Raw genomic sequence first — 25173 nt, 5'->3', positions numbered from 1 at the left:
CTTATTTCTCTTCCACAGCCGCGAGCCGCTTACCGGCGCAGCCATGGCGAAGGAGCCCGCCGCCGCCACCATCGCGGCGTCCAGCTACGAGGTCGACCTCGGCAATCTCATGGCGTACGATCCGTCGCACCACCGCCGCCGCCTCCAGGTAGTGTGCCTCGTGCGTTCCTTTTCTGCTGCGGCGTTACTGTTGGTTTTCCTGACAGAATGCGGCGGTGTTTGGTTGGGGGCGGCAAAATTCAGGGAGGAGCTGAGGCAGGAGTGCCTGCGGAAGGGGACGGAGCTGGCGCAGGCGGTGGCCGACGCCCTCTTCGCGCTGCCGCCCAACGAGGACCGTGACGGCCCCATCGTCCACCTCCCGCCGCCCACCGTCGGACTCCCGCGCGAGAAGCATGTGAGAGCCTCTCTCTTAATTTCCTACTGATTCTGTTTGCCTATATATGGTGGCCATAACACTAGAAGCATCCTCCGAAGATGATGCGCTGTACAAGTAGGTAGTCAGTCACATGGGATGGACTGCTATTTCGCCTGCCGCTATAAAATCTCGTGCCTAAATTAGAACCTCGTTTGATTTTGGTGTAAAACATGTACTTTTGACTGTGAGAATTGACGACGTGCTTCTGCCATGACTGTGAGCCAGAACTACTATAGCTGCAGGGCATATTTGCTTCTGACTGAGCTCGATCGTTAGTTCTTCGTGTTTACAAGTAGATTGAAGATTGTGTGATGCGAGGTGTTTTGTATTTTTAACAACCTGGTATATGTTCTTGCCAGCTTCCCAAGCCAAAGCCACCGACCAAGTGGGAGCTGTTTGCAAAGGCGAAAGGTGATCCTGTTTCCCATGATGTGTTGCTTTTATGACTGTTGTGGAAATTGGGAATTTACACAAATTTTCATCATTATTTGGGTGATCTACTCATACCATAGGCATTACCAAGCGCAAGAAGAACAAGCGCGAGTGGGATGAGCAAACTCAATCCTGGAAGTGGACTTACGGTTACAACCGTGTTAGATGCCGATCATTGAAGCCAAATCGACTGACGGTTAGTAACTTGTCTTCTTGAGCTTTTGCCAACAAACCTGCTCTGCAACTAGACTGGTTGCCTGTCCTCCCCATCCAGTATTCCAGTAGCATGTTGTAATTGTCATATGCATCTCCTTGTGCATGCTGATTCTGCTCACCATTTCTTAATGTGACATACTTACCCCCATTTATTTTGGATAACCAATACTTTTATAGTTTAACACCTTCTGGACCTGACAAGTATTTTCTTGTTATCACTTATCAATGATTCTCATGTGTCCTAAACCTGGCTTGCCAACCTGATATTCTTTTAATCAACAATTCATTTATTGCAGAGCCTGGTGTTGATCCTTTCGCACAAAGAAGGGATGAAAAGAAGAAGAGGGTTGAAAAGCAAGAAAAGAACAAACTAGAGAACTTAAAGAAAGCTGCAAAGATTGGCGCTTTGCCAAGGTTGTCATCCTTCACTAGTAAATGCTGCTTCCCCCCTCCCTTGTATTATGTATGTCTTTTTGTTTCAGGAAGGAACCTTGTAGAATTACAGCTATCCAATATCTTTTGTATGCAGTCATATACAGCTTGCTGCAAAGGCCTTGCCCATCACAGGAACTAAAGCCGACCTTCCAAAGAAGTCTAGAAAAGAGGATCTTGAGAGTGTTGTTGGCATGGCTTCATCAGCAACAGCTGGTGGGAAGTTTGACGAGAAGTTGCCTTGCGAGAAACCTCCAAAGCACCCTGGCAAACATAGAAAGATTTTTATATCTGAATGGCTTTGATTTGTGTGTCTGTACTTCCTTAGGCTAATTTCGTTCACTAGCTGAGTCTTGCCGTTTCTGCAGTTCCTCCCAGTTGCCGAAGGGAAGGGAATGGGCAGCCTGGAGAAACAGCAGAACGACAAAATCCTGAACTCTCTACTTGCCAGAAACTCCGATGAACCGCTTGATGTCGGCAAGGCAAGTTCCAGGATCCAACCGTTTACATGAAGTTATCTTTTGCCCACCATTACTGGTACTGCTCCATGTTGTGTTCGGGTGAGCTAACAGCATCTGTGAACAATCTTCTAAGCAGGCAATCACAGTGTACAAGGTGAAAAAGGAATAGCAAAGAAGGAAAGAGAAAGATATGTCATCGAAGTCCGATAAAGCTTAAGCCACAGAAGAAACCCCACAAGAAGTCATCGAAGAAAAAGACTTAGGTCCATGTCTTTCAGGTGACCACAGTATTGAAAGCTCAAGCAAGGAGGCCTGTCAACGTTTTCTATTGTATTTGTCCGCTTCGAATCTATGTACCGTTTACTGGTTTTATGACACACAAACCTGAATGCTGGTATAATATATTCTGCCCTGATATGCGCTCATCTTGTACTTTTCAAATTGTGTTTGGGATGTGGTTTGGAAGCGTCACTATTGCTAGTTCCTGAAACCCAACCAAATGGAGCAGTGATGGCTAGCGCCAATGAACCGTGTGGTGTGAAATTACACATTTGAAATCTCTTAGCTAAACTGCAGACGATTGGTTGATCTGATACCTTGTCAAGCTGTCATCGTTTGCAGTGGTACAAAGTGGTGATCAAGTTGCATTGTTTAGCTAAAACCTAATGCCAACTCTAGTGATGTTGATTGATGGGCTCATGTCTATAGGTTTAATTTTATAGTTTGATGCGAGCAACCCACAAAATTAGACCTATATGAGGGTTCATCCTTCACTGTAAGAGCCTCATGTGCACTAGCTGAAGTAGTGCACATTGTTTTACTGGCCGCGCAACGGCCGCAGCGACAGCCAGCATAGTGGGCTGTGCATTAGGTTGTGTTACATTACATACTCCCTCCGTCCTAAAAAGAATACAATTATAGGTTTTAGATAAGTCCAAATTTTCTATATTGGACCAAATTTTTAGAAAAAAGTTTTCAACATTTTTTTATCTCCAGTTGGATTTACTGTGAAAACATATTCCATAATCAATATAATGGCACTTATTCGGCATCATAAATGTTTGTCATTCTTTTATAGATTTGATTAAATTTAAAATTGTTTGACTTCTTCAAAAGTGAGACTTACATACACGGAGGGGGTACTTTTATTCAGGTAGAAAGGCCAATCAGAAGCAGTGTTCAATTTGTCAGAGAAATAGCGGAATTCTGAATCTCTGATGACTGTCTAATCTGCCTCCTCTCCGCCAGCACCAGCTGGTCTACTACGCATGCACGGTGGCATCTTTTGATTTGGGGTGTGGGGTGTGGATGCTTGCTCTGCGATCGATCACGGCCGCAATCGCCCCCGTGATTCCCTCACCCCCACCAAACCCCCTGTTCTGGAGCTGGAACCGGAAGCACACCAAAAACCTGAGGCACAACCCAAGACACAGATGCGAGATGCCGCTACAGAAATACTCCTACGTAGAGTGCAGTAATGGCGTTGGCATTATCGGCCGGCGCTGTGCCCGCTGTGACGACTGTGACTAGGATCATGTAGTACGTACGTGTACTAGTAGTAGGAAGGAAGCACATCATCGCATCAGAGATTCTGCCTAAAACCCTAGCGCTCCAGCTGTGTATCGATCACCACTGCCCGTCGTCACTGGTGCTCCACTAAGTGCAGGTGTGGCGCGTTTGAGTGAGTTCACCAGATTCATTCAGCTCGAGTGATCTTAATTCATCTCAACAACTTGGTTGTGGGATGTTATTTTTCGTTCATCTCAAGTCAAAATATATATTCAGTCCCAGTGAGCTAGCGACAGGTTTATCTTCAGCTGAGAATTGAGATATCGCGATATAACAATGCTGATGTGACTGTGAAGGAGAGGAACTTGTTTGCACTGTTTGAAGTTTCAGAGACGGGAGACTTTTCTTTTGGATCGGATGAGGGCCACTAGCTTGGCTGCCTGCTGCTCGTGAAGCTTGTGATCCATCTGAATCTGATGAGGGCAACGTTGCTTTGGGCTGGGGGCCGGGCGACCACTGTTCCGCTAGGCTGTTTTGGCTGAGGCCAGAGGCCACCACAGGCCAAGCCACTCAACAGTATGGCTCCCTTCGATTGCTGCTGATCGATCTGCTCTGCCTGCTGCGCGCGTCCACATGCAAATGTAATGCAATGCAATGCGAGTTGTATTGTATGCAACAAAATTATATAATTTCTCTCGCATCCACATCATCTATCTCTTCGTAGGCAGCAAAGCATGCAGCATCCAAATCTCCAAACGGGCACGCGCGCCTTGGCGTCTTGCAATGCAGTTATGCAGAGGACACTTTCTCTTTGGATGGCAAACACATGCATGTATGCTATGAGTGATGGTCCAGTAGTCTCAGCTAGCAATAGCAGTAGCAATAGCATGCGTGCTATGAGGTGTAGTGTGTGCCAATGGTACATATCAACGTCGCGCCAACTTCTTTCTCTGATAGATACTAGGAGTAGTACCGATACACTAGACTAGTGGTAATCTTGATTGGGTTTGACACTGACTGCTTTGTTTGTCTATATATGCCGCCAGTCATTGGAGCAATAAAGCGCCGCTGGTTTGCTCATCCAATCCTGCAGAATTTCAGGACGGATTTAATTATTAATGAGACTAATTAACTTGGTGCTGTACTGCTGTAGATGTTGTTTGGTGCATTTTTTATCCATGAACTTAGCTGAAGTGACACGAGTTTGACTTAGGTTAAACTGAAATCCCTTGCATTTGCTTATTATCCAGTCCTGCAGAACTCTTTAACCTTGCCAACCTTTTACAAGTACTATTTGTCATGGACTAAAACGGATGTGGCAGCTGATATAAATGGCAGCTGATTTTGAATCGTGCATGCATTCATCATCGATCGCGCACTTCCCGCGGATTATACTATAGTGGTGCAAGTGCAACTGTGCAGATGCAGACGCATATCAGTTTTGTCGCCATAGCTTTTCAGGTCTACTAGAGCTCGATCTTGCGCTCCTATCTACCCGCAGTCAGAGCAAGTCCAGTTCTGACTGAACTTTATTCTGCCCACCTGCGGCGTGAGCTAGCTTAGTCGACTCGTAAGCAGTGAAAATCCATTCACGTTTACACAGTGCTTGCATATGCATTGCAGTCTCTCACATCACTGACTTCTCCGAGCAGAGGTCGTAGCTAGAGGTTGCAGCCATGCACTGACTGACTGTTCGTCTGGTCTCTGCAATTTTTTTTTCTAAATTCTTTCACCAGTGCAAGAAAATAGCAGCAAAGAGCTGGACTTTAGCCTTTAGGAGTACGTACGCGCAGCATTCGTACAGGAAACGACCACACATTATTATTGAAACTGAAACGTCGTCACGTCAGTGTGCTTGTTCATGTGTGTTGCCAGTACGTGAAGGACTCCAAACCAGCTTGGCGGCGTCAGGAAATGATGGCCAGATATATAGTACTCCAACCGACTATCAGTACCACCGCTGCGTGCCTGTCTCCATCTGCCTGATCGACGGTTTCAAGGAAGGACGGCGACGCCAACGAACAGAGAAGAGAGAACAAGGGACCCCTGCCATGCCATGCAACTTACGGGCCGGGGGTCACCATGTCTTCAGGCAAAGGCAACATGCAAAAAGATGGAGAGGGAGAAGGATGACAACGACCAGCCAGGCAGCCACATGATCGGAGGTACACCTCTTTTCAAGTTTACACACAAAAAGAAATGCACTTTGTACATTCCTAGGATCTATGGTAAAAGTGCATGCATGCATGCATGCACAAAGTAGATGGACTCCAAATTTCATGGGGAAAAATATGACCTATCTGCCTTTTTTGTAGTTCTGTGAGTGGAAGCGTTTATCATTTTTGTGAAGAAAAATGCATGATGAGTAACTTGTCTTTTTCCAGAAGAAATTGTATGTCAATAGGAGTCTCCATGGCCTGCAACTACGAGAATACATTTTTTTCCTGTCACTTCCGGCCCCTAAAAGTCAGTAATATATTAGGAGGTTATTTAGAAGAACCAAAAGCGAACTAATTTCAAAATTAATTGCATAAGCCGTGGCTAATTAGTGAGACAAAACTATTAATCCTAATTTAGCATATGTTGAGCTAATCATAGGCTAATTAGGATCAATATATTCATCTCACCAATTAGCCACCACGTATACAATGAGTTTATGTTTAGTTCTTCTAATTAGCATCTAAATATAGTGAAAATTTTTAGAAGGTTTGTTCCAAACAGGTCCTGTTTTTAAAATGCACAAGTGCATGCAAGTTTGAAAACTGAAATGAGGTGTCGCCAAGCCCAAGCTAACTCACTACGCAAACCATTCAGTACCGAACAACCACTGAAGCTAATAAGCTCTGTCTGGAGACCTAACAAGAATATACAGTTATATTACACAACAGTCAACGGCTACATCTGCATCAAGCTCGCAAGATGGATATCAATTAACAAGCACCATTCGATGTTTGTCATGTCACGAATCAAACGAAATCAAATCAGTTGCACACAACACATCGGCATTAGCCCTGATGATGATGATGATGACTGATGAGCACTCGCCTTCGCCTACTCTGCTTGCGTTCGGTGGCGTTCGCGGCCTATCTTGGCAGCCTGAAGATGCCGGCTCTGCTTCAAGCCAGAGGAGCAGCAGGCGGGGGAGGGAGCAGAAGCAGAGGAGGCGAGCGCGACGAGCAGGTCGACGAAGGCGCCGACGATGAGACCGTGCGTATTCTTGCCGTTCGCCCTGAGGTACCACCCGAGCATCTCCTCGAGCCAACCCCAGTCGTCGGCGCCGTGGCTCAGCACCATCTCCTCCATGGACCGCCGGAAGTCGCCGTACGGGTCAGCGGACTCGATGGCCAGCGCCGTGGCGCCGTCGAACGCCGCCGCAGACGCCTTTTTCGTCTTCACGATGGAGCTCGTGGACTCGGGCTCGAACAGGAGCCGGCGGGTGGTGGAGGAGCGGAGTCCGTGGATGATCGCCTCGTCCTCGTCTGCGGCGACGGCCACGGCGGGCTCTGCTGGCGCCGTGGAGAGGTAGAGGCTCTGGGTCGCGGAGGAGTCGGAGAGCCCGCTGGAGGAGTAGCAATCGGCGGCGCCGGCCGATGAGTAGTCGTGGACGTAGGCCGGGTTCATGCTCGTCTTGTAGCTGCACTGGTACCCTCCCTCCTGCTGCTCCTCTCGCTTGCTGCTGGTGTCGTCGTGGCGCATGGACACGATCTCCGGTCTGTTGTCGCCCCGGAAGGAGCGCGTCCTCGCCTGCGTGCAAGACGGCCACTGCCACGACGCCGCCGTGCTGAAGGAGGCGGCGGACATGGACGCCGAGGAGGAAAGGCACTGGCTTCCCTCGCTGGCGTTGAAGAAGAGGGAGGCGAGCGCGAGCTTCCTGACCATGGCTAGCTGCTTCTGCTGCTGCTGCGCAAGCGAAATGTGATCGAGCGAGGAAGCTGATGAGGTCCTGCTGGGAGTGTGAAGACGAGGTGGCAATGGCAATGGAAATGGCATCCAGGGGCAGGGAGCGAGACATTTTTAAAGGCAAGACTAGAGGTGGGCGGGTAGGGAGAGGAGACAGAGAAGAAGAAGATGCCAAGGAAGATGCAGTGGGCTTGGGCGTGGCGGTGCTGGTACGTGCGCGTGCCATGCCCATGCATTCTTGTGTGCGTTGGGAGTCCGGCCGTCCACCTGTTGGTGTTGGCACATTTCAGATTCCGTTCAACTATCTCCGATCCACCTCTTCATTTGCATCTTTCAGGCTTGGGGCCAAAATGCAGATGTGGATTACAAGCTAGCTTGCATTGTTGCATGCATTTGGGAGTATGTACGGACTATACATTTCTCCGTGGATAATGTTTGCCTCCTGTCAATTTTCATGCTGTGAGGTTGACCACCAAGGAAACAATGACAGCAGGATCGATGGACCAGTTACCATGCCATTGTTCAGTGAACAAGCATGACAGGAGGATAGTCCTAGTCCCTCAGAAACGATCGAACGTCGCAGAAGATCTTGGTCAACTTTGTCGCGAGCGCATTCTGTGTCTAAAAAACAACCGACCAATCAAATAATCCACACGGAATAGTATATGATTTCCTTTATATATCTTCATCCAGGTCTCCCTGAATCAGTCCGGATGATCAGATGTACTACTATACTAGCATTAGAAATTCAGAGACCAACTGCCTCTGCCTGAGCCAACAGTACAGGGAGAAGGAGAAACGTTGTTTCCTGCAGGACACGCTGCATTGCCAGCCTGAGGATCACACACATTATTGATCTGATCTCCCCCCATTTTCTTAGTCTGCTCGTGCGTCGGCGTCGTTGAGAAATGCTTGGTTCCAGAAACCCTCACGACGGTGCACCAAGTTGGCTGCAAACAAATGGGATGCCATGCAGGCTCCTCAGCTCCATGATTGTGCACGGACAGTAGGGTGGTTGCGGCTGTCTGAGAAAGACGGATGCTTGCTCGTAGAGTGAGGGACATCTAAGAGTGTTGTTCGTTACTTGAACAACTGTACTTTTTCTTGTGTGTGTACCTCTCTCCCTGTGCTTGGTTAGAATTATATGGATGGCGAGCTCGCAGAGCGGTGTGTGTGAGTGCGACCTGGCCTTATCCAAGAACAGTAACCCATCTGTCATGTCTCAACAAGCTGCCTAGCTAACCTATGTAGCTGGTCTAATCAGGTCAAGATGCGTTTCTTCTCTTCCCCCCTGCCAGCACTGGCAAAAAAAAGTGTTCTTTTACAGATAAGTAAGTGTGTTGATTGACTGACCCCAGATATCACTTCAGTTTAGCATCTCTTGCCAGAAGCAATTTGACAGTAGGACCCTCAATTGTGTCCTTCAGAGGGTAGCTAGGCCAGGCTCACAGATGGATCTATCTACCTGAATTTCTAATATCTCCAGCCATTTTTTTGCTATCTTCCTCTGAGTCTGAGGTCCCTTGGTTTTCAATAACATAACAGGAAGAAGGAATGACAAGACCTAGAAGCAAAGTTATGTATTAATTAGATGGGAAATAAATGCCATCTTGATGTTTCAGTTCTTCCATTGCTACTATGGTGGCGACCACTTGTTGAAGAAAATCCCTTGTGCACCGCCAGCTTGCCATTTCTTCTAGGAGCACTGCTCTATCATATTTGTACTGACAGTACTAGGCAAGCTTCCTGAACGTGCAGTTAAAAAAACAGACAAGTGGCGACGGAAATCTCGGAGCATTTACACAAGTCCTGCTAACCATGAGGACCCAATTTATGGCTCACCTCTCTAAAGCTCCCTCTTTTTCATTCTTTCTTCAGTGGTTGTGGTTGCCTATATCCTCATTCGTAGTCCATGTCCCCATACTACACTCCATACCGTATCAGATGTGTGCAAACAGGCTCAGGCTCCCACTCCATCTCATCCATGAAATTAACTTGTGACACCTCTTCTCAGTAGGTAGCTGGAATGTAGTATGAGCTAGTGATCCTCATGAAATTCGATACAACTGCAAGGATCACGTTTGTTTGATACCAAAGTCTTTCCAAACATTCCACAACCGTTGCAGCAGAATCAGCTCATGTACGTATGTCCGTCAGGGATCGCTCCATTCAGGGAGACAGTGAGGCTCTCCTTACTCATGCCATGCCGGTGCCGTAGAAAGGCAGCAATATCTTCTCCAGGATTCTTGATCTTATACAGAATAGAAGATCTGAAATAATTGATTCCTGCACAGACTTGCGTTGCACTACATGAAGTTAGAGACAAGAGGAGGCGGCCACGGCGTTGTCCTGAATGCGACGGATCGACCAATAACATACTATCTCCATGCCTGAACATGGCCATGGCCTCGTGACCTCATCGTATCATTCAGGCTTATCCGGATGCGGCTATCTTCAGTAACCAGGCAGCCTATTATCACTATCTCGAACCACACAGCAGTCCACAGCACGGTTCATTTGTGTTGGATTTACTGGATTGATGGGTAATTAGGTTACTGCCGTGCCGGACATGAGCATGCATAGCACTATCTGGCCGGCGGCAAGACTGATGCCGCCATTGCATTGCTTAGCTGTGTGCTGCAGTAGGACGCCGCAGAGGACAAGCCCAGAGGACTGTAGCCGAAAGCCTGTATGCTACACTGTTTGCAACAGTATCAATGGCAGTTAGATCATGCAAAGGAAAAAACACACACACGGCTTTTGTTTCGTTTTACTACATTTTTTAGCTACTATAGGGGAGCACGTCGCAGAGATCAGATGGTTTGATGCTATGCGCAGCAGCTTTGCATCGCGTGATCGACACGCTGGATCCTGCAGCCTGAGTATAGGCATATACTGATTTTTGATTTACACCACGGGTAAATTTGGGAGACAGGTTTGAATGCATTCCCTGCCTAGCAGTTTGTCAGATAACACAGGCTCGTTTACCTCAAAACAGTATCATCCTTTTCGACGCTCCAATTCAACTTCTCGGTTTGAAACGAGGGACTAGGGAGGGAGGGAGATTCAGTTTTGAAATGTTTCTTTTGTTATTATTAGTTTGGTCGCAGCTGCTGGAGCAACAACTCTGTACTTTCCCCCCTGCTTAAATTAAATGGCAAGGCAGAGCACCTGCCATTTTTGCCCTAAAAAATTGTTTGACAGAGAGCTTTAGTGTTGGCTATAGAAGAGAAAAAGGTGCGCAGTTGTAGTTGTGCGTAGGCATCTTTTTTCTAAACAGATCCACTGGTGTGGAACATGCAGGTTGCCAAGAGGCAAACAGGGGTCTAGCTAGGTACAGTTGCCATTGGATCGCCGGGCTGCACTTCATGGGTTGGCAAGGGACCAGTAAGGATCCCAAAAGCACTGAGCTGACCTGATTGTGTTCCCTTTTGCATTGCCAGACAGAGACCAATGATTTGGAGCTCTCTCTCCTGTTTGCAAAATAATCACGTTTTCACATTAATTTATAAAATGAAGATGCAAATGATGAGATGCAATAATACGAGACATGCCTGATGTGTCCACTGCATTATGCATGGTATACTAGTATTCCTTGTCTGGTATCTGCAGCATGGACAGGACAGCTGCGGCAGAGAAAACTGAGGAAATGAAAACGAGACGGCATCAAATCTTGCCTCTGAATCTCGGATCAAATGGGCGTGCTGTTGCTGACCGGTCACCGGTTTGTTCCATGCATTCTGGGCTTCATTCATTTGCTGGGCTGTGGGCCGCTCAATTCAGTTTCAATGTGTGGTGTGGATTGCATGGTTGGCCCTGGCCGTCAGGAACTGTGAGGCAGGATCTGGGATTCCAAGAACTCGAGGGTGGCACAACATATTTCCAGTTATTTACCTTTGGAGGTTCTAATTTTTCAGTGAGTCGTGTGACACGGATCTTCTGATCAAGTGAGATCGCTGTTCAGTAAGGCCTCGTTTAGTTCCAAATTTTTTTGAAAAACATAGCACTTTCGTTTGTATATGACAAATATTGTCCAATTATAGACTAATTTGGCTTAAAAGATCCGTCTCGCAAATTATAGATAAGCTGTGTAATTAATTTTTATTTTCATCTATATTTAATGTTTCATGCATATGTCCAAAGATTCAATGTGACACAGAATCTTGAAAATTTTTGGGTTTTCAGAAGAAACTAAACAAGACCTAAGTAATATATAGTCCATTAATCTGTGCTTTTGTAGAAACTATAAACCTACGAGACATATGTACTAAAACTTATACTAGTCTTTATAATTTACTATTTATTTTTCTGGCACAAATACCTGCTTCATGCCAAATCATAGATCTAAGGCCAGCCCAGTTTCACGGGAGTTACAGTGCTGCTCTGTATGAGTGGGACAGAGGTTCAAAGATTTTCTCGACCTGCATGAGAATATCTTCTTTTTAAACACAATGTCCGAGGTTATCTTACCCCGCGGGTCGAGTCTTTTAACTATCTGATTATGGTAAATGTGCCGGTTACTCTATATGTTTTCATCCATATTTAAATTTTTTCCACCTCTGCACTGAACTGTCCCTTGTCCTCGACATGTTTTAGTAGAAACATTAACTCAAGTTATATCAATGTTTTGTACAAGTTTTTTTATCAATAATTTAACTTGAAATTCTAGTCCTTATATACGTTTATTCAAATTCTCGGCCTGTGCTTCCTATTTAAAAACTCTAGCAAGATGGCCTGCGAAAATAGCACGCTTATTAATATTTGGATTTTTTTTATTAAATATTTTTTTTGCAAATTTACTTGTTTCATTATAATTGTTTTCTCTCGATGCATCTTTACTCTATCTATTGGCATGAACTCCTCAAGTGTGACTTAGGCCTATTGTTATCTCTTCCCTTTTTTCCTCTTATTAGCTCGTGAATGCACAATTTCACCTGTGGCCAAATTGGGTAGTCTTCGATCTCAGTCCTATCGCAGATACAAACCACCTTTTTAAGTATTTATCTAATCCCTTAGCTTTCTTATAGATTTAAATTCGAGATGATCTTGCTTCTTCTATTATGGATCTATAGTTTCTTTTTTCTTATAGTATCGTTTGATCGACCACAATATTTTTCATGCTTTGTACTTAGGCCTTGTTTAGATGCACCCAAAAATCCAAAACTTTATAAGATTCTCCATCACATCAAATCTTGCGTCACTTGCATGGAACATTAAATATAGATAAAAAGATAACTAATTGCACAATTTACCTATAAATCACGATACGAATCTTTTAAGCCTAGTTACTCTATGATTGGACAATATTTGTCAAATAAAAATGAAAATGCTACAGTGTCAAAATTCAAAAAGTTTTTGAATCTAAACAAGGCCATAGTCATCCGCTAGGAGCCTGACACCACTGTCTAGTTCCACGTAATCATGAGTCAATTTAATAGCCAATTTATACAGTGAGCTGTCCTTTGTTCTTTTAGTTGTCGCAATAGTAAATTATAACTCTCTTTTTTTTAGAACATGCCACACACGATTTTCATTAAGACGCTCATAATTCCTTAATTTGTGATAGAATCAAAGGAATATTATGAATTGCATGGCAATCATAACGCATGCCATTATTGTTAAAAGTAGAACTCTCTTTTTTCTCTTTAAAAAGTAGAGCTCCTGTCATTAACGTTAAAAAGAGAGAGACTAGGCTCCAGGTGAGCAGGAGAAATAGAGAGATAAAATGCCCCCACATATTCATAAAGTTGATAGGTGTCAACCCCTTCCATTCACGAAAGAATCAATTTTTAGAATTGTTTTAAGTTCAAAATTTTAAACTTTAACTAAATTTCTAGAAAAAAATTGCTAAAATTTATGGTATTAAATACGTATTATATGTTATAAATATTATTATTATTATTTTTATAAAATCTGTTAAACTTAACTAGTACAGACTGTAAGAATTAGTTGGACGGAGGGAGTAGGTCGTAACGACGTTCTGGATCAAGGGTATGCGTTCCACTCGTTTCGCATCTGATGGAAGATTTTCTGTCCAATTTGGGTGTTGCCCAAGAAAAGAGAAGTGGAAAGAAAAGAGATGCTTTTGTGTTTAAAATTTGTGTTTAAGGTCTTGTTTAGTTTATAAATCTTTTTAAGATTTTATGTCGTTTAAACGGATACATCACGAAGCGGGATAATATTGTGCAAGCCCTGTATGCGGACGGCCTGACTCCCTGGGCCCTGGCTGATGTGAAATCTCACGTCTGATAAGTACGTTTAAAAGATTCGTCTCGTAAATTACATGCAAACTATATAATTAATTATTATCTTTTTTACTTATATTTAATGTTTTATGCATGTGCCGTAAGATTTGATGTGATGAAAAATCTGAACAATTTTGCAAAATTTTTAAGAACTTGGTGACTTCACGGACTGCATGGCTTTTGACGCAGGACTGATCAAAGGCCTTGTTTAGTTCGCAAAAATTTTCAAGATTTCATGTCACATCGAATCTTTAGTCGCATGCATGGAGTATTAAATATAGACGAAAATAAAAACTAATTACACAGTTTACCTGTAATTTGTGAGATGAATCTTTTGAGCCTAGTTACTCTGTGATTGGATAATGTTTGTCAAATAAAAACGAAATTGCTACAGTAGCCAAAAACTATACTTTTTGCGAACTGAACAAGCCCAAAGTATGACAGTGGCAACATCCAAATCCACGTGCATGCAGCAAAATGCTGGTTTTCAGGTCTGTGTAGCGGTGTTGCCTATTGCCTCGAGCCCTTGACCCGGCTGCTGCCGAGGTTTCCCAGCAAATAAAGAGGAGAAGCTGCATTTCGATTAGCTCTGGGCTCAATAATCAAACTTTGTAATCTTTGTAATTAATAATTCCGTCACAGAGTTTAACTATTGTAAACAAACTTAATGCTATTAGATTTCATTAATTATAAATTTCTATTAATAAATAACATTATAATATAAAATAAATGAATAATTAATATATATTTTTTAACAAAAAAGCTTCATTAATTAAGGAGTAGCATCACGATCATGCTGCAGGCATTGCTGCAAGAAGGTAGGAGGGGCATGCCAAACATAATCTTGCAAAGAAACTAATGTGTGCTTGGCACATAAATGTGCGGCGAAATTCAGAGTCCTCGTGTAGACAACATCCAAACAAGTGAAGGTCACCGCCATTTCTTCAACATCATGCAGGATCGTCGCAACCTCCGACCAATAAGTACTCCTGTTTCTCTAAGCACTATGTTAAACTACGTCTTATATATAATGTAAATTGAGATGGGGAACATCCTAGCTTTTAATAGTTTTAGCCGGCGCCCATGTTGAGCTTTTGGCTCAATCATGTTCTGATCCGAAGTGATGACATCTCTCTTTTTTTACGAGAAAACGTGAGACATTTTATTAGTCAACAACGTAATTATAGTCCCGAGCAATAATATCCTCAATACAAGTCGGCATCATGAGTGACACATACTGACATGTGTACTCTCTCTATCTCAAAATAGTTATCATTTTAGATATGAATCTGGATACATATTTGTCTATATTAATGGTTAAAATCTTAGCTATTTTAAGACAAAAGGAGTATGTGACATATTTAAGATGTATTATTGTATATATGTTCTTGCATGCAATCACAATATTTGCTTGCACCTGTAATTCCCTAGCTAAGTCACTCGTAGTGTATACAATAACTTCGCATCATACTAAGTGATTTTTTGTTTTTATTCTATTTTTGCAAAAGCAATAAAGTGATTTTTTATTTACGTTCTATCAAGAACATAACAAAGTCATCAGCAATATAATAAAATTTCTCTTTCATAAATATCACATTTATCTCCCCCTCCCCCCCCCCCCCCCTAACTTGCAGACATTGGGACTTGGTAACAACCGAGAAAGATTGGATGTACTTGTTAAAAGAAAAAAAAATAGAAAATGCAAATTGTAAGATGATGGATAACGCTAGTGTTTAGTTTCAAGCATGATGAGTATCTAAGATGATGAATAACGCTAGTGTTTAGTTTCTGTGCGTTAGGACAGGAGTATTACGAAGCTAACCTCAGAGATCCTTTCGGCTACGAAGCAAGGGGTATTTTGTGGTACAAGGTCAAGAATGATGGAAGTATGACACGACGTTTTAAAACCACAAGAGTGATGTAGTAATACGGGTCTTCTTTAGTTCAAAAAAATTATAAAATTTTTTAGATTTATCGTCATATTGAATCTTGTGGCACATGCATAAAAGCGTTAAATATAGATAAAAAATAATTAATTATATAGTTTGCCGGTAATTTGCAAGACGGATCTTTTAAACTTAGTTAATTTATAATTAGACAGTATTTATTAAATATGAACGAAAGTGTTACAGCGTTCATTGTAAAAAAAAATTAGAATTAAACAAGACCCAATTTGTGTCCGAATTTTTGGATTTCTGAAGTTGTACAAAGATCTTGGGATTTTCAGAAGTCAGAGATCCCAACGGTGGCAGATCCTGAGGTGAAAACCCAGCCTGCATCATGGGCCCACTGGTCAGCGAGGCAAAATCCTGAGACGCCAAAACCCCATGGCGCCGCCGCCCCGTGTTCTCCACTGATGGCGACCACCTCCACCTCCCCCCATTCAGCCGGCGGCGGCGGCATCATCGGCGACGACCTCCACGGCTTACTCCGCTACGGCCTCCGCACTCACTCCTCCGTTCTCTGCGCACACGCCTTCCTCCTCCGCCGCGGCCTCCTCCTCGGCCACGCCGTCCCCGCCGGCCTCCTCCTCACCGCCTCTGCCTGCTCCGCCGCCTCGCCGCCCGCCCACATCCTCCGCCTCCTCCACCACCTACCTCCTCCCCTGCCGGTCTTCTCCATCGACCTCGCACTCCGCGCCGTAGGCCCTCGCATCCCCTTCTCCACCCTCCTCTCCCTCTTCGCGGCCCTCCTCCGCTCCCACCAACCGGTCTTCCCCGATCACTTCTCCTTCCCTCCTCTCCTCTCAGCTGCCGCCTCCGCTGCCTCCCCGCGACTCCACCTCCGCTCCGCGCTCGCCCTCCACGGGCAGGTCCTCCGCCGCGGCCTCCTCTTCTCCCCGCCGCCCCACGCTGCCAACGCACTCCTCCACTTCTATGCCACTGCCGGCGGCCTCTCGTCCGCCCGCTACCTGTTCGACGAAATGCCATTCAGGGACATCGTGTCCTACAACACCCTGATGACGGCCTTAGCTAGCACACCTGGTGGCATTGATGCCGCACGCCAGCTGTTCGAGGGAATGCACCTGAGAAGTGCAGTGTCATGGAACATCATGATTAATGGGTATGTCAAGGCGAAGTGGCCTGAACAGGCACTGGAGGTGGTCCGGTGGATGGCAAAGGCAGGAGTGAGGGGGACGGCAGCAGCCATGGTCGGGGCAGCCACGGCGTGTGCTAGGCTGGGGAGGCTAGGGGCTGGGAAGGAGGTGCACTGTGTGTTCCTGCGCCGTTTTGAGGATGATAACCTGTTAGTTTGGACTGCATTGATTGATATGTATGGCAAGTGTCGGAGGTCTGGGGTTGCAAGGAAGCTGTTTGATCGGCTCAGAATGAGGAACGTGGTATGCTGGAATGCGATGATCATAGGGCACTGTGTGTATGGTGAACCCGGTGATGGGATCAAACTGTTCCAGCATATGATCACACTGGGTGGGTTCAGATTTCCAAGATTAGTTCTTCAGAAAGCAACATATTGCTACATTTGCATTTTTGAACTTTATATATGCATCTAACTCCTGGCTGCCTTTTCAGGGAATGTGCAGCCAGATGGAGTCACTTTCATTGGTGTTCTCTGCGCCTGTGCCCGTTTAGGCCTCTTGGAGGACGGAAGGGCATATTTTGAGCAGATGAGCACCGTGTACAACCTCAAGCCGACATTTGCGCACTACTGGTGCGTGGCCAATCTGTATGGGAGTGTTGGGCTTCTGGAAGAAGCCGAGGGCCTCTTACAGAGTATACCAGAGGATATGAAGGCACGAGCATTGGGTAGTTTGCTTGGGTTATGTCGGTTCCGGAAGGATTGGAGACTTGGGGAACGGATAGCTCTCAGGTTGATTGAGCTTGAACCGAGCAACAATGCTCACTATGCACTGCTTTGCAATGTGTACGCTGCTGTAGGGAGGTGGGAAGAAGTTCACAGGGTGAAGGCTATCATGAAAGGGAGAGATGAGAGGTTCAGGCCTGGACATCGTCTGGTGAACTTAAATGAGATTGTTGATGAATTCAAAATTAGGGAGAGTCAACCTGAGAATCAGGAGATATATGCCATCATGGATGACTTAGCGACAAGGCTGAAGCTTGATTGCAAAGAAAAGGACCAAAGTGATTTTGGAATAAAGTAACTCAAATATACACCCGGGGATTGTTTTGGAGCTGCACAGGTTTTGAACAGGCAGCTTCAGGAGGTTAAAATAGGCTGGCCTGAAATAGCGCATCTTCAGATGTGTCATTTGTGCAGAACCACTCATTGATTATGCAGTGACAGAAATGCTTGGCATCAATAGTTGGTAGTTGCAAAAAGTGACAATTATGGTAGGGTTGAGATGGACAGGAAGAACGAAGAAGTAACAAGCCTTGGGAAGCAAAGATAACAGTTCTGTTGTTGCCCTCTAATATTAACAGTGGACATTCTCCAACAAGAACACAAGTACTTTCTGTAAAAGTTTTGGTCAAATGATATTTCAGTGCTTTTCCAAAATGTGCGTCCGTGCCTTGCATTGTCTTGTGTTTGGGGATCTGGCTTTGAGAATAAGATTGCATATTTGCGCAGAGGTAATACTGTCAGTTTTGACAGTAGCTAAGTTACCCTTGTATATGTTTTCAGGTATTCAGCCTGTCAGGTAAAAGTACAAGTTGACCACTGACCTCGCTGGCTTTGTTACTGGAATGGTAAAAGTGCTAGTTGACCTTTGGTGACTTATCCTTTTATCTTCTTCCTCACAATGTGACGTGGATGTGACTTTGTGAGTGTGTTATATGCTTTGGAGCACAAGGGAGACACAAGTTTGACCTCAACTCAAGGTTACTAATCTTCAGAACTCATCTCCTTCATCCCAGAAAGATTATTTTTCATCTATAAGCATCCTGAAATGTGTTTTTCTTTGGTTCGTGCATCAGGAGAGCTGGCACTTGCTCTGCAGCAGCCCGGCAAGGAATAAATCCATGCAAAACCTGCCACCCAAAAACCTTAATCTTCCTTGGTACATGCAGATTCCACAGCCTCTTCCAAACTTGACTCCTAGCTGCACTACTTGCTAACATCGAGCTGCATCTTGGCCCAAACTTACTCTCCCAGTGACAGTGGTAAGCTGAGCGCACTGAAAAGATCCCGTTTCTGTTAAAGTGCCACGCCACTACATCTTCCCTCACCGGAGTGATGGGGATTTGCAAAATTCAGGGCACATCAACTGGCCAAAATATGGACCTAATTAAGTCGACATCCCATGTTGTATCTATCGGGTTGATCAGCTCCTCCAGCTTTGGGATCAGATTGTTCCCTCTAAGGCGTTTTGAATCTTCAGAATATGACTCCCGGATCCAGCTATCCTCCCATATATTTATTTGTGTGCCATCGCCTACTCTCCAGATGTAGCCACGTTTGAAGCACTCAAGCCCGGCTATGCTCTGCTAAATTTAAAGACAGTGATGCATATTTGAAAGTCACTGTCTTGTTTTTGTCAGGTTCATTGTTTTTCCATCATCTTAACTCCTACGTTTGGTATCCTCATCGAGTGCACCAAGTGTGTATTCTATCACAATGCACTTTTGACTTTTCCATTTTCCTTTCTCTTTGCTTATCAACTGCTGTGGGTCCTAAAATTTCTACTTGATTGCAGTGCCGCTACTGCTGATGTTGAAGAACATATGTACAGGCTTGCAACTAGCATGGGCACACCTGTGGTCCCTTCCTCACAAGTAATTGTTTGGACAATTCATGCGATGGCATAAAAGTTATGATGGTAGTGGATGCTTGTTTCTTGAAAAAACAAATGAAAACCAAAAGGATACCGACCGTTCTCTGTCCACACCTTTGCATTCTGTAATGAATTCATCGTGTTAAAAGTAATTGTAAGATGTCTTTTGAAATAGATAGTCAAATAGTAATGTTTGACTTGGGGCAAAGCTGGTGTGACGTGTAAAAAGGATTGGATTCAAGTAGCTCTAAGCTAGACCCTCAGAGACGGCCTAAGGTATAGTTGAGAAATTGTGTAACAGCTAGTTGCATATACTTCCTTTGTCCACGAAAGAATCGATTTCTAAAATCCGTGTCAGTCAAACTTATTTAAGCTTGACTAATTTTATATAAAAGAGTAACAACATCTATAATATAAAATACGCATCTTATGAAAATATATATATTCTATGATAAAAATCTAATGATACTAATTTGATACCATAAATTTTAGCATTTTTTTCTAGAAATTTGGTCAAAGTTTAAAAAATTTGTCTTAGGACAACACTAGAAATTGATTCTTTCATAAATGGAGGGAGTAGGAGGGAGTAGACTTGAAGAGTACTCTGTCGTTTTGGTTTTTTCATGCTATAAGTTTGATTGTATTATTTGTAGAAAAAATGTGTTACATTTATATCTTTAAATAAATTTATTATAAAAATAGATAGATTCAACTATCTATCTAATGATCTGATTTTGTACCACAGGTATTAATATTTTCTTTATTTATTTAGTCAGTTTTTTTCGAGAAGCGAAAACATCGGTTATTTAGGGACTAAGGGAGCAGAGGCTATGTCTAGTCTAATGTCTAGAACTCTGTGATCATCGGAGGAACCACAAGCACTAGCAGATAGTTGTGTAGAGAGGCTAGACTTTGCCATGCGAGTCTCTGATTTTTCACTATCCAATTCCAGGCTGACTGCAAGGCTTTGGGCAATTTTGTTTCTTCAGTCGTTGGTTCATGCGCACATTGGCAGATATACAGTGATGACATTAGCCTATACGGTCTCATGGGCCATATACCGTCGCCCCTCCCGCCTTTGTAGAGCCAGAGGTGGCCCTATTTGGCATAACACCAGTCTTAATGGAAGTTTCATAACACAGTTACGAAAACTAATACATTTATAGATAATTGTAATAATGGATTTTATTTAGATAATAATCTATGAAACTCTTTATATATTTATCTTATGATTAACTTGTCAAATCAGTAATTTCTCTGATATAAGAATGAAATTTCCATTGAAATTGGCGTAAGGAGGATAGGATGAGGGGGAATGTTGAAAAACTTGTCGATGCACCGACAGATTAAAACTAAAAATGTAAGAAGGCTGGAGGAGGGAGGATGCAATGCAACAATTGTGAACTCAGTTCAAGGGACTGAAATCAGGGTGCAGGGTATGAGGGGAGGGGACAAAACGTCCAAGCGTCCCGAAGACGAGGATGAGGTTGGGAGACACAACACAAGAGAGACAGACAGTGACCGCGCGCAACGAAACCAAACAAGTCTGCATGCTTTTCTTTTATCATCTTATATATATTGCCGTGCGTGCGTGTGAATGTGATGATGGCGGAGTGCTCGCCCTCCCTTTGCTTACTCGTTAATCATCAAGCATCATCAGCAGCAGGTGATTAACTGATGCTAAAATAGAGGGAAAGTAACCCAAAAAAACAGCAGAAACTAAAGCAGAGAATCAGGCAGTCAGGAAACCAGCCAGCCAGCCAAAAACAACATTGAAAATGCTTGCTATGCTCGCGACAGGTGCAACGCCCTTGGAGCAACCTGGTCGCTTTCGAGCCATCCTCGTCTTTCAAGAGTTTTGCAATTACAAGACGCCTTGGGTATTTTTTTTTTCCCCTCTTCTTCTGCCTTGAACAGATATTTGCCGTGTCATCCTCCATGGTAGAAGATTAGAACAGAATATGTATACACCTCAATCATCTCGATACCACCATTTGGTGGTTGGTGCACACACTTTAGCAAACACGGCAGGAATGCTGCGACTGCGATTAGTTAGTGTCGACGTGTCGGTCAGCACAGCAGGGACCAGTAAGCAGCACACCCAGCTGGAGTCTACTACGGACTACTAGTATTTAGCAGAAAACAAAGGAGAGACGACGACACGAGAGGCTTCAGTTTTTTTTTTTCACCTTTTATTTTTCTTTCAAAATGGCTCTCGACGTGCAGGCAAGGATGCTGATCTGCTCTACTGTATTATTCAACTGACCTTGTTGCTACTACTAGGTTTAGGAAGATGCTTGCATTGGTTTAGGGATTAGGGTTCAAGCGCTGTCAGCTGATTCCCTTGTGTCACATGAGAAGCAGATGTTTGCATTGGGCTTGGTTGCTTTCCTACCCTACCCATACCAGAAGCAGAAATAAAGGAGAGCTCGATCAAGTTTCATTTTGAATTGATTGAACAGGGAGGAAAAAAAGGGAGAAGCTGCATTTCCCAGCGCTCTGCATTTGCCATGTCATCCTCCACGCTCAAAAATCAAAACAGAAAATGTAGGAGATTGTGTCCCGTCCCGGCCAATTTGTATACTCCACCTCAATCATCTCGACCCCAGCATTTGGAGGTTGGTGCACACTTTAGCAAACACGGCAGCAATGCTGCGATTAGTGTCGCCGTGTCGGTCAACGGTGAGCACAGGCAACTGTAGTCTCCAAAACGACTTATAATTTTCTTTTTAGGCCTTGTTTAGTTCGCAATAATTTTCAAGATTTCCCATCACATCAAATCTTTGGTCGTATGCATGAAGCATTAAATATAGATGAAAATAAAAACTAATTACACAGTTTATCTGTAATTTGTGAGATGAATCTTTTGAGCCTAGTTACTCCGTGATTGGACAATATTTATCAAATAAAAACGAAAGTGCTACAGTAGCCAAAAACCAAAATTTTTCCAAACTAAACAGGGCCTTACTTTGAGTAAGTATTTAGACTAGTAGCATCAGAAAACAAAGGAGACACGAGAGGCTTCAGGCTCTCGACGTGCAGACAAGTATGTATGTATTTATGCTGCTGCTGACCCGCTTTAGTGCACACAGTAGCACGTATTATTCAACTGATTTAGTTCAATCAAGGTCTACGTTGACCTTGCTCGCAAAAAAAAAGGGTCTATGTTGACCTTAGCTCAATAATTAATCGTGTTCCAGAATGACGCCCAGGAACCGTCGGATCCGGAATACGCAGCCGAGATCCACCTTTGACCCAAGTCAGCGTATCAAGACTCATATCTAGTCAGCAGGCTAATCCAATTGCCGACTGCCACGTCACTGTTAGCTGCCACCTCAGCCAAGCCAACAGCCCAACATGGCAGTTTTCCAATATCAACCGCACATTACTGTAATTGTAGATTGTTGGATCTAGCACTACTCTAAGATTATACTACATAAATAAATACCAGCATGTCTGCTTGAGCTTATCAACAGTGTTTTTCTCTTATAATAAATCAGCGAATAATATTTTCAACCCTAACTTTTCTGCTAAACAAACAGACTCATTCGTTTTGAGGATGGGAAAACAGCTGAACATGGCAGTGTTCCAATATACCCGATATTAGTCAAATTGTAGGTTGCTCGGAATAAACTAGCGGCGGGTGCGGCTGAACAATCATCATCGACCGTGAACAGAAACACCACAGCAATTTCAAATACTGCTAGGCTTATTTCGATAATTGCGTGTACTACTAAATTATTATGAATAAACCGATGCAGAATTGGTTGACACTGCCTGTTGCGTGGACTGCTTGCCAAAGCAGCCGGTTAGCGAGCAAATAATAATACTCTTTCGTGCTAATAATCTATAGGTGACTGCCGAGGTCGTTGTCTGTCTGAGCTGAGGGAGTCGGTCGTCGGAACGGAAACGGCGAATAATCAGAATCAACTAATTCTATTGACCCAACCAAACCAACCAATTCGCCTAATTTTAGTGCACAATGCAGTGTCCCTGCCCGGCCACTCTCCTATTCGTTCAGATCGATCATGGTCGCCACTCACCGTCAGTCCAAGGCAAGGCCGGCTGGCTTCCGTGCGTGCGTTGTCGTTGACGAGCCTGCCCGACGCTGCTGCTGCTGCTGCTCCCTCGTCATCAGTCGTCGTCGCCTTCTTCTTCTCTCTCTAATCGTACGACAGACGCTAGTGGGATTCCTCAATAGTACGCGTGCGTGCGTTCAAATTCAAATTCAAATTCAAACCTGCAACAGCCGCCCAGCAGAGTGGTTGGAGGCCGGGGGTCACTGTCTGTTCACTGTGCAACTTCAAATTTCCAACTTCATGCATTGCAACAAACCGGACAATCCAAAGAATTTAACCAATCAAAGAACCGTTCTCTTGTTTCTTTACTGTTATTTCCCCCAAAATCCAGTTTGGGAGGTTCTGTACTGTACATGATGATAACAACATTATTATCTCAGCAGCGCAGCGCAGCGCGCACTTTAGCCGGCTTGGGCTTGGTAGTGGCGTCGCCGTGGCGGAGCTCAAGGCCGTAGATCACGCCGGCGCACACGTCCAGGCTGCATTCCTTGGGGAAGTAGAGCCTAGCCATCTCCCGGAACGTGTCCCACGTGAGCACGCTGTCGGACGCGGCCTGGTGTCCCCGTCCGGCGGCGCGGCGCACCCGGAGGGCACCGGCGACGCGCTCGAGCCCACCCAGCAGCGCGACCTCGCCGTAGGAGTCAACGGCGACCCTAGCCATGTGCTTGACGTCGTACACGGCGGCGCCGAAGTAGACCCTGACGTACCGCAGGAACTCCGGGAGCGCCCGGGGCAGCTTCCGGCCCATGAGCACCTTGACGAGGTAGGCGAAGTCGTAGGCGGAGCAGAAGGTGACCCACGCCACGTCAGGGTTGCAGACGAGGCCCGACGACATGAGCAGCGCGGCGAAGGCGCGGGCCGAAACCCCCCTGGCGCGGTGCGCGGCGAGGTCGACGCCGCTGGACGCGAGCAGGCGGACGGAGTCCGGCGCGTGGCGGTGTACCCGCGGGTCGAACTCGCGGAGGTTGATCTGGAACGCGAGTGCCGGCGGGGAGGACGGGGACGCCGCGAAGACCAGGCCGACCTGGATGAGGTGCAGCGCGTCGACGTTGGATTTGAGGAGGGCGTAGCGCTGTGATGGGGTGAGCGTGGAGTGGTGGACGGAAGCGGGTGGGTGGTGGATCACGCCGGGGAACTCCGTGTCCATGGACACGTAGGGGAAGTGCTCGATGGCCGCGCGGATTAGCTTGAACTCGCGGTCGACGTTGTCTGCCCATACCTCCCGGATCTCCAGCGGTTGCTGTTGCGGCGGCGGGTGGGGATGGGGATGGGACGGTGGCTGATGCTGCTGCTGCTGGGTGTAGTGGTGGTGCTTCTGCTGGTACTGCTTGTGGAGGTGCTTGGGCCTCCACCCGGCGGCGCCGCCCACCTCGACTGAAGGCATGTCGGCGTGGCTTGCTTAATTGCTTGTGGATCTGATCCGATCGATCGGGGGTTGGATGACTGAGTCGAACTTGACTGCTGGGTTTGCACGACGGACAATTCGGAACCTCGGATGCTTGTGCTGCTGCTGCTTCGGTCTCTCGATCTCCAGCGATGTTTGGTGATCAGGGCAGCCGGGGTTTTATAGGATAGGATGGGGAACGGGGGCAGGCAGGAGGGTGCGAGGAACGGGAGGAGGAAGCCGGCGTGCGCGTGGAGATTCGTACGGCAACTGGGATCGACGGTGGGTGGACGCTGGGCTGGACAGTGCACGCGTTTATGGCGTGTGGCGCGGGGAGAAATCTCATTTGTTTAATAATGATTGGGGCGGGGCGTGTCCACGTTGACTGACCCGACCACCAGACCAGGA

General features: G+C 45.4%; 3 protein-coding genes and 1 pseudogene across 5 annotated transcripts; 2 read left to right on the top strand and 2 right to left on the bottom strand.

The window, feature by feature from the left end:
* Positions 29-2393, top strand: LOC8076498 (annotated as a pseudogene).
* Positions 6216-7516, bottom strand: LOC8085897 (transcription repressor OFP13). Its single transcript, XM_002447312.2, has one exon. The coding sequence runs from the start codon at positions 7453-7455 to the stop codon at positions 6517-6519; it is 939 nt and encodes a 312-aa protein (XP_002447357.2). The 5' UTR covers positions 7456-7516; the 3' UTR covers positions 6216-6516.
* LOC8076497 (pentatricopeptide repeat-containing protein At3g51320) lies at positions 15880-19616 on the top strand. 3 transcript variants are annotated; one of them, XM_021462460.1, is made up of 4 exons: positions 15880-17038; positions 17141-18409; positions 18506-19069; positions 19225-19616. In XM_021462460.1, exons 1-2 carry the CDS (start codon positions 15967-15969, stop codon positions 17728-17730), a joined length of 1662 nt encoding a protein of 553 aa, XP_021318135.1. In that variant the 5' UTR covers positions 15880-15966; the 3' UTR covers positions 17731-18409; positions 18506-19069; positions 19225-19616. The 3 variants fall into 3 exon arrangements, with proteins under 3 accessions (XP_021318135.1, XP_021318134.1, XP_002448801.1); XM_021462459.1 differs by having other exon boundaries at positions 18506-19128; XM_002448756.2 differs by having other exon boundaries at positions 18506-19616.
* On the bottom strand, positions 23652-24938 carry LOC8076496 (probable CCR4-associated factor 1 homolog 11). Its single transcript, XM_002447311.2, has one exon. The coding sequence runs from the start codon at positions 24763-24765 to the stop codon at positions 23758-23760; it is 1008 nt and encodes a 335-aa protein (XP_002447356.1). The 5' UTR covers positions 24766-24938; the 3' UTR covers positions 23652-23757.

Source organism: Sorghum bicolor, chromosome 6, assembly GCF_000003195.3.
Source record: "Sorghum bicolor cultivar BTx623 chromosome 6, Sorghum_bicolor_NCBIv3, whole genome shotgun sequence".
Lineage (NCBI taxonomy): Eukaryota > Viridiplantae > Streptophyta > Magnoliopsida > Poales > Poaceae > Sorghum > Sorghum bicolor.
The sequence above is the reverse complement of the archived record's forward strand: the minus strand, read 5'-3'. Positions and strand labels throughout refer to the sequence as shown.

Coding starts and splice junctions, on each gene's coding strand:
- LOC8085897 (XM_002447312.2), bottom strand. CDS start 7,455: ATGCCATTTCCATTGCCATTGCCACCTCGTCTTCACACTCCCAGCAGG.
- LOC8076497 (XM_021462460.1), top strand. CDS start 15,967: ATGGCGACCACCTCCACCTCCCCCCATTCAGCCGGCGGCGGCGGCATC. Junction 17,039..17,140: donor CCAGCATATGATCACACTGG/GTGGGTTCAGAT, acceptor CTGCCTTTTCAG/GGAATGTGCAGCCAGATGGA.
- LOC8076496 (XM_002447311.2), bottom strand. CDS start 24,765: ATGCCTTCAGTCGAGGTGGGCGGCGCCGCCGGGTGGAGGCCCAAGCAC.